Source organism: Bufo gargarizans, chromosome 3 (assembly GCF_014858855.1).
Source record: "Bufo gargarizans isolate SCDJY-AF-19 chromosome 3, ASM1485885v1, whole genome shotgun sequence".
NCBI lineage: Eukaryota > Metazoa > Chordata > Amphibia > Anura > Bufonidae > Bufo > Bufo gargarizans.
The window spans coordinates 392,679,305-392,693,768 of NC_058082.1; the positions used below are offsets into that span (position 1 = coordinate 392,679,305).

The 14,464-nt window shown below is 43.3% G+C and overlaps 1 protein-coding gene across 2 annotated transcripts in view; it reads right to left on the minus strand.

The window, feature by feature from the left end:
* GGNBP2 (gametogenetin binding protein 2) overlaps positions 1 to 14,464 on the minus strand; it is a 333,171-nt gene that overhangs the window by 95,396 nt on the left and 223,311 nt on the right. For both annotated transcript variants that reach the window (XM_044288263.1, XM_044288262.1), the window contains exon 8: positions 5,668 to 5,862. In XM_044288263.1, coding sequence (XP_044144198.1) covers positions 5,668 to 5,862 — 195 coding nt within the window. The remainder of the gene's footprint in view (positions 1 to 5,667; positions 5,863 to 14,464) is intronic.

A 14,464-nucleotide genomic window follows, 5' to 3' on the forward strand; every position in this document is an offset into this window, starting at 1 on the left:
TTTTTTAAACATTTATATTCCAGACTTCTTCTCACGCTTTAGGGCCCCTAAAATGCCAGGGCAGAATGAATACCCCACATGTGACCCCATTTCGGAAAGAAGACACCCCAAGGTATTCCGTGAGGGGATATTGAGTCCATGAAAGATTGAAATTTTTGTCCCAAGTTAGCGGAAAGGGAGACTGAAAAAAATAAATAAATAAAAAAAATTCTGCTAACTTGTGCCAAAAAAATAATAAAAAAATCATGAACTCGCCATGCCCCTCATTGAATACCTTGGGGTGTCTTCTTTCCAAAATGGGATCACATGTGGGGTATTTATACTGCCCTGGCTTTTTAGGGGCCCTGAAGCGTGAGAAGAAGTCTGGGATCCAAATGTCTAAAAATGCCCTCCTAAAAGGAATTTGGGCCTCTTTGCGCATTAGGGCTGCAGAAAAGTGTCACACATGTGGTATCGCTGTACTCCGGAGAAGTTAGGGAATGTGTTTTGGGGTGTCATTTTACATATACCCATGCTGGGTGAGATAAATATCTTGGTCAAATGCCAACTTTGTATAAAAAAAAAAAATGGGAAAAGTTGTCTTTTGCCGAGATATTTCTTTCACCCAGCATGGGTATATGTAAAAAAACACCCCAAAACACATTCCCCAACTTCTCCCGAGTACGGCGATACCATATGTGTGACACTTTTTTGCAGCCTAGGTGGGCAAATGGGCCCACATTCCAAAGAGCACCTTTCGGATTTCACAGGGCATTTTTTTTTACAGATTTTGATTTCAAACTACTTCTCATGCATTTGGGCCCCTAAAATGCCAGGGCAGTATAACTACCCCACAAGTGAAACCCATTTTGGAAATAAGACACCCCAAGGTATTCCGTGAGGGGCATGGCGAGTTCCTAGAATTATTATTTTTTTTGTCACAAGTTAGTGGAAAATGATGATTTTTTATTTTATTTTATTTTTTCTTACAAAGTCTCATATTCCACTAACTTGTGACAAAAAATAAAAACTTCCATGAACTCACTATGCCCATCACGAAATACCTTGGGGTGTCTTTCCAAAATGGGGTCACTTGTGGGGTAGTTGTACTGCCCTGGCATTTTAGGGGCCCAAAGGCGTGCAAAGTAGTTTGAAATCAAAATCTGTAAAAAATGGCCGGTGAAATCCGAAAGGTGCTCTTTGGAATGTGGGCCCCTTTGCCAACCTAGGCTGCAAAAAAGTGTCACATGTGGTATCGCCGTACTCAGGAGAAGTTGGGGAATATCTTTTGGGGTGTCATTTTACATATACCCATGCTGAGTGAGAGAAATATCTCGGCAACAGACAACTTTTCCCATTTTTTTTAATACAAAGTTAGCATTTGACCAAGATATTTATCTCACCCAGCATGGGTATATGTAAAATGACACCCCAAAACACATTCCCCGAGTTCTCCTGAGTACGGCGATACCACATGTGACACTTTTTTGCAGCCTAGGTGGGCAAAGTGGCCCACATTCCAAAGAGCACCTTTTGGATTTCACCGGACATATTTTACAGATTTTGATTTCAAACTACTTTGCACGCATATGGGCCCATAAAATGCCAGGGCAGTATAACTACCCCACAAGTGACCCCATTTTGGAAAGAAGACACCCCAAGGTATTTCATGATGGGCATAGTGAGTTCATGGAAGTTTTTATATTTTGTCACAAGTTAGTGGAATATGAGAGTTTGTAAGAAAAAAATAAAAGAAATTCATCATTTTCCGCTAACTTGTGACAAAAAATAAAAAGTTCTATGAACTCACTATGCCCATCAGCGAATACCTTAGGGTGTCGACTTTCCGAAATGGGGTTATTTGTGGGGTTTTTCTACTGTCTGGGCATTGTAGAAACTCAAGAAACATGACAGGTGCTCAGAAAGTCAGAGCTGCTTCAAAAAGCGGAAATTCACATTTTTGTACCATAGTTTGTAAACGCTATAACTTTTACCCAAACCTTTTTTTTTTACCCAAACCATTTTTTTTACCCATTTTTTTTTTTTTATCAGACATGTAGAACAATAAATTTTGAGAATTTATATATGGATGTTGTTTTTTTAAAAAAAATTTACAACTGAAAGTGAAACATTTTTTTTTTGCAAAAATTTCGTTAAATTTCGATTAATAACAAAAAAAAAGTAAAAATGTCAGCAGCAATGAAATACCACCAAATGAAACCTCTATTAGTGAGAAGAAAAGGAGGTAAAATTCATTTGGGTGGTAAGTTGCATGACCGAGCAATAAACTGTGAAAGTAGTGTAGTGCAGAATTGTAAAAAGTGGTCTGGTCATCAAGGGTGTTTAAGCTAGGGGGGCTGAAGTGGTTAAAGTGGCGGAGGGGGGGGCGGCGTTAAGGTGGGGAGGACTGTGGAGTTCACTGTTAAAGGAACAGGGTACTATAGCGGTCACTGTTATGGGGGATAATGTCGATATCTTTTAAAGACACGCACAATGCCATGATACACTCCGCAACTACGTGTAGTGAAGATCAGACTTTCATAGATCTCTGGGGTCAAGCATGAGTGAAAGCACCATGGGTTGAAGCGCCATATCGTCTAAGCCCGACAGGTAAAGATGGCATTTGTATAACATGCTTCTGTCCTCTCTTCATACTGGTAAGGGTACTTTCACAGTAGCGTTTTTCTTTTCCGGCATAGAGTTCCGTCTAGGGGCTCTATATCGGAAAAAAAAGGATCAGTTTTATCCTAATGCATTCTGAATGGAGAGCAATCCGTTCAGGAGGCATCAGGATGTCTTCAGTTCAGTCTTTTGGGCTGTTCAGGACGGAGATAATACCACAGCATGCGGTTTTATCTCCGGACCAAAAAAAAACTGAACACTTGTCTGAATGCCGAATGCAGATTTTTTTTTTTCCATAGGAATGTATTAGGCATTCAAAATACCACAATGCCATATCCGTTTTTACAGATGACACCGGAAAGACTGATCTGGCAGGCAGTGCCGGTGACGGAACTGCTTGCCGGATCACTCTGCCGCAAGTGTGAAAGTAGCCCAAGTCTACATTGCATTGAACAGAACCCAGCTTTCCCTAAGCATAATTGTGCAGCTTCAATTTTTCCTCCTGTTTCCCCGGTACATACCCCCTGCATATTCACCGATCTAACATAAGTAACATAGTACATAAGGCCAAAAAAAGACATTTGTCCATTCAGTTCGGCCTGTTATCCTGCAAGTTGATCCAGAGGAAGGCAAAAAGAGGAAAGCAAAAAAAAAACCCTGTGAGGTAGAAGCCAATTTTCCCCACTTTAGGGGAATAAAAAATTCCTTCCCTACTCCAATCAGGCAATCATAACTCCCTGGATCAACGACCCCTCTTTAGAAGCTATAGCCTGTAATATTATTACGCTCCAGAAATACATCCAGGCCCCTCTTGAATTCCTTTATTGTACTCACCATCACCACCTCCTCAGGCAGAGAGTTCCATAGTCTCACTGCTCTTACCGTAAAGACTCCTTTTCTATGTTTGTGTACAAACCTTCTTTCCTCCAGACGCAGAGGATGTCCCCTCGTCAGAGTCACAGTTCTGGGCATAAATAGATGATGGGATAGACCCCCCTCAGTAGTCTTTTTTCTGTAGTTGCCCCATTCCAGTTATTACTTTAGTTGCCCTCCTCTGGACCTCTTCCAGCTCTGCTATGTCTGCCTTGTTTACAGGAGCCCAGAACTGTACACAATACTCCATGTGTGATCTGACTAGTGATTTGTAAAGTGGTAGGACTATGTTCTTATCACGGGCATCTATGCCCCTTCTGATGCAACCCATTATCTTATTGGCCTTGGCAGCAGCTTCCAGACACTGTTTTTTGCAGCTTAGTTTGCTGTTTATTAAAATTCCTAGATCTGTTTCCATGTCAGTGTTACCGAGTGTTTTACCATTTAGTATGTACGGGTGACTTGCATTATTCCTTCCCATGTGCATAACTTTACATTTGTCAGTGTTAAACCTCATCTGCCACTTATCTGCCCAAGCCTCCAATCTATCCAGATCCCTCTGTAGTAGTATACTGTCCTCATCAGTGTAAATTACTTTACACAGTTTAGTGTCATCTGCGAAAATTGATACTTTACTATGCAAGCCTTCTACAAGATCATTACTAAATATATTGAAGTGAAGAGAATAGGGCCCAATACTGACCCCTGAGGTACTCCAATAGTGACAGTGACCCAATCTGAGTGTGTACCGTAAATAACCACCCTCTGTTTTCTATCACTGAGCCAGTTACTTACCCACATACAGACGTTTTCTCCCAGTCCGAGCATTCTCATTTTATGTACTAACCTGTTATGTGGTACAGTGTCAAATGCTTTGGAGAAGTCCACATATACGACATCCACTGATTCGCCGCTGTCAAGTCTAGAACTCCTCATAGAAAGTCAAGTCTCCTCATAGAAACTGATTAAATTAGTTTGGCATGACCAATCCCTCACGAAGACATGCTGATATGGCGTTATTTGCTTATTTCCGTTGAGATGCGCTAAGATAGCATCTCTCAGAAAACCTTCAAACAGTTTGCCCACAACAGATGTTAAACTTACCGGCCTATAGTTTCGAGGCTCTGTTTACCCTTTTTGAATATTGGCACCACATTTTCCATGCGCCAATCCTGTAGGACATTCCCTGTCAGTATAGAGTCTGCAAATATCAGAAATAAGGGTCTGGCTATGACATTACTTAATTCCCTTAGGATACGGGGGTGTATGCCATCCGGTCCTGGCGATTTGTCTATTTTAATCTTTTTACGTTGCTGATGTACTTCTTCCTGGGTCAGACAGGACACTTTAAATGGGAAGTTTATTTTCACATTATGCATGTCATCTGACAGTTTATTTTCCTCAGTGAATACTGCGATATAATGGTGTTTAGTTTTATAGATGTTCTCCCAATAAATTACCCCTCTATGACCAATCTAGCACTATGATCACATTCCTTAGGAATATAGACAGTCTAAGGGTCCATTCACACGTCCGTTGTTTCTTTCCTGATCTGTTCCGTTTTTTCAGGAACAGATCTGGACCAGATCTGGACCCATTCATTTTCAATGGGTCCTGAAAAAAATCTGACATTGTGCTGTCCGTTTTTTTTCAGGACCCATTGAAAATAAATGGGTCCAGATCTGGTCCAGATCTGTTCCTGAAAAAACGGAACAGATCAGGAAAGAAACAACGGACGTGTGAATGGACCTTAAGGGAAAGCACTTGCTGGGGTCAAGAGTTTTAGAGTTTTGAGCAAGATTTTTCTGCTTTGCCGCCGATTTCTATGAAATTCACAATCAAATCTGCTTTAAAATAGTAACATATGAAGTCTGAAGCTTTTTTTAAATTAGCTACTGAAAAAAAACCTTCCATTTTACATTGTGTGCAGATGGTGAATTTTTTTTTTTACAATGAAGTCAATGGGAAACAGTTGATGGTGTTTTTAATGTGGATTCTGCAGCAGAAAAGGCCCGTCATGTGGACAAACCTTAAAAGGTTATTGCTCGTTGGCCAAGGGGTCAGTAAATCGTAGAGAGAAAATTATGAGCAACAGTGAATAAGACCAGGCAAAGCATTTTTTGAAGATCAAGTCTTACAGCTCATTTAGAGACAAGCTACAAGCAAAATTAGTAATGTAACTAAATTACTTACATCCTTTTCACTTTCAACTGACAACTCCTTAATGTCAGCTGATACGGGTATAGTGCAAACACATTTATTTTTTCTCCTGTTCTTCTTTTTCTGACGCTTCTTTTCTTGCTTGAGCTCCTGTACCCTCTCCTCTTCCAAAAATTCCTCACACAGCTGTTCCAGGCGGCTGATTCCTTGCACTTTCTCCACAGTCATCTACAAAATGAAAAATGACAATATTAATACATTGCACCAACAAACACACAAGTAGGTGACCTGATATGCAGAGAGCTACAAGCTACTTGAAAAAGTATAGACCCACAAATAATGGGGTTGACTGTGATTAGCAGAGGGTCTGCTTTTGTTTCCCTCATACATAACAACCAGGCTCAGACTGGCCAACCGGGGAGGTGGGCGATTCCTCGGTAGGCCCCCAGTCTCTTGCACCCGGAGATAAGACTGAGGGGTAGTTATGTCTCTTGTTTCTCAGGAGAGATAATTATTCTAGCCACTAGGTGGCAGTATCGCATAGTGATGCAGCTTCCTACTGGTGTAAATTGTACAGGAGGCTCTGCAGTATCTTCTAAGCTTCCTGGGCTGCCGGCAGTGAAGGAGGAGAGAACATGTCTGGCCATCCTCGTGACATCCCTGCAGTCAGAAAACTGGGGTTGCTGGAGAAGAGGACTTCTCTGGCGTGCTGGGCTTAATTCTCAGGTGTGTGATAGTAGTGTGTTGTAGGAGACTAAGGAGGAAATAGGGAGATTTGTTTATAGCAGACTCAGATCTGTGTATGTGTGCTGCTCTCTGCAGAGTTCAGAGTGGCATTGGGGGGACTCTGCCCTAGGTCCCCACAATGCGTCTGCTTTAGGTGCACCCCCATTAGTGCCAAAGCTCCAGATGCCCCCCATTAGTGCCAAAGCTCCAGATGCCCCCCAATGCCCCCACTCTAAATGCACCCCTAATATTGCCTCTTTTCCAGTTGCCCCCTAATGCCTCTTCTCCAGGATCACCACTATTACCCTGCCTCAGGCGACTAATGCCTCTGTTTCAGTTATGACCGTCCTTTGGTGGCCTTTGCTCAAGTTGCTCCTCTAGTGCTTGAGCTTTGTTAAAGGTTATGACCTTCAAAGGGGGTTGGACTTATGACTTCTGCACAGTGCGTCACATTCTCCAGTATTGACACAAATGGTTTACATGGTGGAGTGGTGGAGGATTTAAAAGGCATTGTCCAGGTTTTCAAGTTATCCTCTCCACAACAAAGGGCATAACAATATGATTACTGGGGTCCGATTCAGCGACCCCCTCTCTGATCCCAGGAACTGTTCCTGTTCCCCCTTTTTGATGGAGTGGCAGGCCACACATATGCCCTGCTGCTCCATTTATTCTCTTTGGGACCACTGGAAATAGCCAGCACTGCACACTGCACCCCGCCATCTCCAGCGACCCCATAGAGAATCGATTGAGAGGCACGGCATAAGCTTGACCTGGCAGTGGGGATTCCAGCGCTCAGACCCCCATGGATCACTTAATTATCCCCGATACCATGGATAGAGGATAACTAAAGATAAAACAGCTCTGACACGACAGGTGATACGTGTCTGACTGATGGGGGGGGGGTCTGACTGATGGGACCAATATGAGGAGAAAGTTGAACGGCACACCTCTGTGGTGAAGGTGGTGCTCAGTGGTATGCAAAGTTCATGGAAGTAGAAGAGAAAACCACAGAACTCAAGTTGCTATTGCATTAAATGCTTATTATTATTAAAGTTATTTTTATTATTTTTTTATTTATCCATCCAGGGAATAATATTTAGTAGGGATCGACCGATTATCGGATTTACCGATATTATCGGCCGATATTCCGGATTTTGAACGCTATCAGCATTTATTTTGCCGATATTACGATAACTTATTGGGAACACAGATCGCGCTGCTGTCAGCGCTCTCCGTGTTCCCCTTAGCAGCACAGAGGAGAAGGAAGCAGTGTCTCCTCCCCCTGTGCTGCTGCCGCCAATGAAAGGACAGGGGACAAGAGGAGGGGAGGAGCTATGGCCACTGCGCCACCAATGAAGCTTCATCTCTCATTTATTCATATACAGGAAGGCGGGAGCTGCAGAATGACCTAGCCGGCTCCCGACCTCTATGAGCGGTAGCTGCGATCTGCGGTAGTTAACCCCTCAGGTGCCGCGGTTCGCAGCTACTGCTCATAGAGGTCGGGAGCCGGCTATGTGATTCTGCAGCTCCCGCCTCCTGTATATGAATAAATTAGAGATTAAAGGGGTTGTCCAAGTTGTATTTATTGATGACCTATCCCCTGGATATCAGATCGGCGGGGGTCCGACACCGGGCACCCCCTCCGATTAGCTGTTTGAAGAGGAGACTCGCACGGTGTTAGCGCTGCCTCCTCTTCACTGCTTACCTTCTAGCCGTTGCATCTGCAGTGGTGAGCAGGTGTAATTACACCCAAGCCATCCCATTCATTTCAATAGGAAGGCTTGGGTGTAATTACACCTGCTCACCACTGCAGATGCAATGGCTAGAAGGTAAACAGTGAAGAGGAGGCAGCACTGACACCGTGCGAGTCTCCTCTTCAAACAGCTGATCGGAAGGGGTGCCGGGTGTCGGACCCCCGCCGATCTGATATTGATGACCTATCCTGGGGATAGGTCATCAATAAATATAACTTGGACAACCCCTTTAATCTTCATTGGTGGCGCAGTGCGCCCCCCCCCCCAACCCCAGTATAAGACATTGGTGGTGCAGTGCGCCCCCCCTCCCCCCTAGTATTAAGCATTGGTGGCGCAGTGCGTCCCCCCACCCCAGTATTAAAAACATTGGTGGCGCAGTGCGCCCCCCCACCCCAGTATTAAAAACATTGGTGGCGCAGTGCGCCCCTCCACAGGATACCCTCTCCCCTCCTCCTCCAATCGGAGCCCCAGCAGTGTAATGCTGGGGCTCCGATCGGTTACCATGGCAGCCAGGACGCTATTGAAGCCCTGGCTGCCATAGTAAGCTCCATGCTGCTGTGTGCACAAAGCACAGAGCAGCAGGGACAGTGTGAGCTCCTATTCACCCTGATAGATCTCTATCAGGGTGAATAGGACAAGGGTTCTAGTCCCTAAGGGGGCTAAAAGTTAGTAAAAAAATAAAAAGTTACAAAAATAAAACACAAAAATATTAAGTATAAATGAAAAAGAAAGATTTACAAAAAAAACAAGCTATACATTAACAATAAACATTTTCAACAGATTTGTGGGAATTTTTTATTTTTTCAAAAATAAAAATTCCCAGAATATCGGTATAAATTATCGGCTATCGGCCTGAAAGTTCACAAATTATCAGTATCGGCCCTAAAAAAATCTATATCGGTCGATCCCAAATATTTAGCCACTGGCCACCGTTTCGGTCAATACTAGACCTTGATCACGGCCTGGTATAAATTTAGACAAATATGTTAGAGAACATAGTTTCATATAAAAAGACAATGTACAATAAGTACAGTAAGACATTAGATCATCATATAGGATAGTAGATGTCACTTGATGTCCAGATAAGCGGCAGCAAAATACATGTAATGTAAACTTATTGTACCTATACTATAAGGCAATAGGGGCCTATCTATTATATGGGACCTAAAATCCTCTGAAACACTACTAGTAATGTTATTCCCTCCGAAAGAGCAAGTTCTATAAGACCACAAGGAAGGGACTTATGCATTTTTTTATTTAATACACAATAGTGCAGTTCAATACAAAAAAAGTGTCAGATAAAAGAAAAATATACATACAATAACAATGCCGTAAAACAGATAAAATAAAAGGGGTAAAATACAGAATATTGGCTTACTGAGATGAAGCAGTTATATTCCGTCTGTGGGGACAGCTGAAGATATGGGCAGTAACTCCAAACTATGCGGATCCCCAAAATGGCTGACAATTACCTGTTCCCAAACACCCATTTTTATCCCCCCCCCCTCAGCCGAAGGGTGGGCTGTGAGGGAACCTCCCTCCTTTTGGTCCGGCCATCTGATATTATTCAGGTTTCTGTCCCACCTTCTCAGAAGACTGACTGAGGTGGCAATATGAATCACTGCGATTCCTCGCTGTATGACAGGGATCTGCGGATACAGGTATGATCCCATAATCTGAGTCGCTTCGTCACGGTCATACAGTCACCAAATATGATTGAGTTACGATTTCCAGAAGGCCAAATCCTGAATACTGAGAAATGCGTCCTGTCCAGTATGGCGTGTATAGACTCTGCCCGAAGCCCATGTCAGGCTGAACACAATTATTAGGGTTCTGAGTCTGTGGGTGCCATGAGGACAAAGTTAAGGATTCTGATATTATTTCATTCATCTACTGGATGGGATAGACCACCCACTGGTCTAGCAGCCCACATGTCTAGGGTGGCTATGCATTTTAAGTATCCCCCTCCCAGGTCTTCATTAGGATGCCTAAATGGTTTGCCTTTAGCAGGCCAGTGCTAAATGGGGGCTTCCTCTGAGAATGTGGAGGGTCTCCCCTAGATTTCGTTACACTGCACCATACACATCACAAGCTGCACCACACACACATACCACACATGTATGTGGTGCAGTATGTAGTGAATGCAGACAGGCTATTATAGCCAAGTGATAAAGTATAGGGAAGATCCAACATATTGGACTAGACTTTATCACTTGGCTATGATTGCCTGCTGTTAGACAAGTAATGGTTCCCTGCATAAATACTCACCTCTTAGGCACCATCACACCAGCGGTATTTAATTCTGTTATTCTTCTCATCTAATGGAGCAGAACAACGAAAATAACGGAAGTGCTGGATTGGGCATATAAGGCTAGGTTTTTGTCATACGATCAACATACACAACAGATGCCATACTGAGACACCCAGCACCAGTTCCATTGTATAAAAATATTTTTTAATTTTTTTTTTTGAGGACTTTGCAGGATGGCAAAGTGTATTGTACTATGTTTTTCCATCCTACAAAGTCCAGCAAAAAAAAAACAAAAAACATGTAGGCTAACTTTTTTTTTTTTACTCCTTAAGGACTCAGCCCTATTTCACCTTAAGGACTTGGCCGTTTTTTGCAAATCTGACCAATGTCACTTTAAGTGCTGATAACTTTAAAACGCTTTGACTTACCCAGGCCGTTCTGAGACAGTTTTTTCGTCACATATTGTACTTTTTGAAAATTTAGCAAATTTCAAAAGTTCAGTTTTTCTACTTCTGTAATACATAGTAATACCCCCAAAAATGGTCATGACTTTACATTCCCCATATGTCTACTTCATGTTTGTAGCATTTTGGGAATGATATTTTATTTTTTGAGGATGTTACAAGGTTTAGTAGTTTAGTAGCAAATTTTGAAATTTTTCAGAAATCTTCAAAATCACACTTTTTATGGACCAGTTCAGGTTTGTAGTCATATTGTGAGGCTTAGAGAACAGAAACCTCCCATGACCCCCATTCCAATGACCCCATTCTAGAAACTACACCCCTCAAGGTATTCAAAACAGTTTTTTTCAAACTTTATTAACGCTTTAGGTCTTCCACAAGAGTTAATGGCAGATGATGAAACAATTTCGAAATTTCTATTTTTTTGAAAATTTTCCAATATAATAATTTTTTTCCAGGAATAAAACAAGGGTTAACTGCCAAACAAAACTTAATATGGGTTGCCCTGATTCTGTAGTTTGCAAAAACACCCCATATGTGGTTGTAAACTACTGTTTGGCCAAACGGGAGCACATAGAAGGAGGGGAACGCCATATGGGTTTTGGAAGGAAGATTTTGCAGGACTGGTTTTGTTTATACCATGTCCCATTTGAAGCCCCCTGTTGCACCCCTAGAATATAAATTTTAAAAAATTGACTCAACCTAAGAAAGTACACCCCTCAAGGTATTCAAAACTGGGTTTACAAACTTTGTTAACCCTTTAGGTGTTCCATAAGAGTTAATGGCAGATGGAGAAAATTTCGAAATTTCAATTTTTTGGAAAATTTTCCATTTTAACCCTTACTTTATTACTGAAAAAAATGGGTTAACAGCCAAACAAAACTCAAAATGGGTTGCCCTGATGCTGTAGTTTGCAGAAACACCCCATATGTGGTCGTAAACTACTATTTGGCTAAACCGCAGGACATAGAAGAAGGGGAACGTCATATGGTTTTTGGAAGGCAGATTTTGCTGGACTGGTAAATTTACACCATGTACCCTTTCAAGCCCCCTGATGCACCCCTAGAGTAGAAACTCCATAAAAGTGACCCCATCTAGGAAACTACGGGATAAGGTGGTTGTTGTTTTGGGACTATTTTAGGGGTAAATATGATTTTTGGTTGCTCTATATTACACTTTTTTTAGGCAAGGTAACAAAAAATTTAAATTCTAAAATTGTTTCTACATTCACAATTTTGTTTTGTGGAACACCTAAAGGGTTAACAGTTTGTAAAGTAACTTTTGAATACCTTGAGGGGTGTAGTTTCTTAGATGGGGTCACTTTTTTGGAGTTTCTAATCTAGGCTACATCAGGGGGGCTTCTAATGGGACATGGTGTAAAAAAACAAAACAAACAGTCCATCAAAATCTGCCTTCCAGAAACCATATGGAGTTCCCTTCGTTCTATGCCCTGCTGTGTGGCTATATAGCCATTTACGACCACATATGGGGTGTTTCTGAAAACTACAGAATCAGGGCAATAAATATTTAGTTTTGCTTGGCTGTTAACCCTTGCTTTATTACCGGAAAAAAGGATTAAAACAGACATTTTGCCCAAAAATGGGTGTTTTGGCACTGTTTTTATTTTATATTTTTAACACTGTTCATCCGAGGGGTTTGGGCAATTGTTATTTTTATAGCGACGACTTACGCACGCGACGATGCCCAATATGTATGGCTCTCAGACTTTGGAGACACTGAGCAGGGATCCTAAAAACTGCGGCTCTCCAGATGATGTAAAACTACAATTCCCACCATGCCCTGCTCATGGCTGTAGGTTGTCTGGGCATTCTGGGAGTTATAGTTTTATAACATCTGGAGGGCCGTAGTTTGAGGATGCCTGCTCTAAAACTAATATTTTTTGGGGGGAAAAAAATATTGTTTCCGTGTCTCCAAAGTCCGAGATCCATAGTTTTTTATGTTCTCTAGTGGACTGATGGGGATTATAAAAATGTAGTACTCCATGGAAGTGTGATACTCCCTGAAGCAATCGATAACGCAGAGGCCAGGATGATCGGGGCACGTGTCACATTGAGGGGTGGTGTCCTTCCGTATCCCCCTCTTGTGAGACACACTGCATCTTTTTTGGGTTTGTCCCTTCTTTCCAGTACGGGGGACCACACCTGGAAAGTGTTGGCTAGGGACGATCCGGGCGCCTCCAGTTCCCGAGGTACTCCGGCCTGCTCTTTCCCGGTCTGAAAAGATCAGGTCCTTGAGGACTGATTCATAGAATTAGAGGAATGTCCCTGTGCTGCGCTTCGTGATAGTACAAAAGAGTTGTACATGGCAACCTGCACCAAGTAGACCGCAACTTTTTTGTACCATGCCTGGGTTTTGCGCATGGCATTATATGGCTTGAGGACTTGATCAGAGAGATCAACTCCTCCCATATACCGATTGTAGTCGACGATACAATCGGGCTTGAGGACCGTTGCCGCGGTACCTCGCACAGAGACTGGGGTGGTGCTGTTACCGTGGATTGTGGACAGCATAAGGACATCCCTCTTGTCCTTATACCTGATCAACAATAGGTTTCCACTGGTAAGTGCACGGGTCTCACCCCTGGGGATAGGTACCTGGAGGGGGTGAGCAGTTGATTTTTCCTGCACGGTCCCACAAGCGAACGTGGATCTGGCAGCAAGGGACCTGAACAAGGGAATGCTGATATAAAAGTTATCCACGTACAAGTGGTAACCGTTATCCAGCAGTGGGTACATAAGGTCCCACACGAGTTTCCTGCTAACACCCAGAGTGGGGGGACATTCTGGGGGTTGAATACGGGAATCTCGCCCCTTGTACACACGAAATTTGTAAGTGTACCCTGAGGTACTCTCACAAATTTTGTATAGCTTCACGCAATACCTCGCCCGCTTTGTGGGAATATATTGGCGGAAACTGAGTCTCCCCTTGAATGCAACGAGAGACTCATCAACCGCGACCTCCCTTCCAGGTACGTAGGCCTCCATGAATTTGGCCCCAAAGTGATCGATGACCGGCCGTATCTTATACAGACGGTCATGGGCAGGATCACCTCGGGGTGGACATGCTGCATTATCAGAATAATGCAGTCATTTCCGGATGGCCTCAAACCGGGGACGTGTCATGGCCATACTGTACAGTGGGGTCTGGTATAGGACGTTCCCCACTCCAGTATTGCCTGACACTAGGTTTTTGGACTAGACCCATATGCAACACAAGGCCCCAAAATGTCCTCATCTCGGCAGCCACCAGGTCTAGCCAAAAATGAGCCTGGGGTTTGAGCGACAAACTGTTTGGCGTACAGATTCGTCTGCTCCACCATCAGATTCACCAGTGGGTTACTGAAAAAAAACCCACTAAAATAGTCAATTTCAGTAAACCCCACTGTGGGAATCTGGATTCCAGGACTGCCAGCAAAATCCAGAATCTCAGGCTCAAAGTCCACTGGGGGACACCAGCTAAGTTCATCGGCAGGGGGCTCCGGTGGACTTATTTGGTTGGCCGGGAAACCAGTACGAACCCCAGGGCGGCTCGTACTAGGGTGGGCCACAGGATCCCTAGCATGTGGGGACCCTGGCTCCGCCTGGCTGTGTCTCTGCCGCCTTGGGGGCTCATCATCA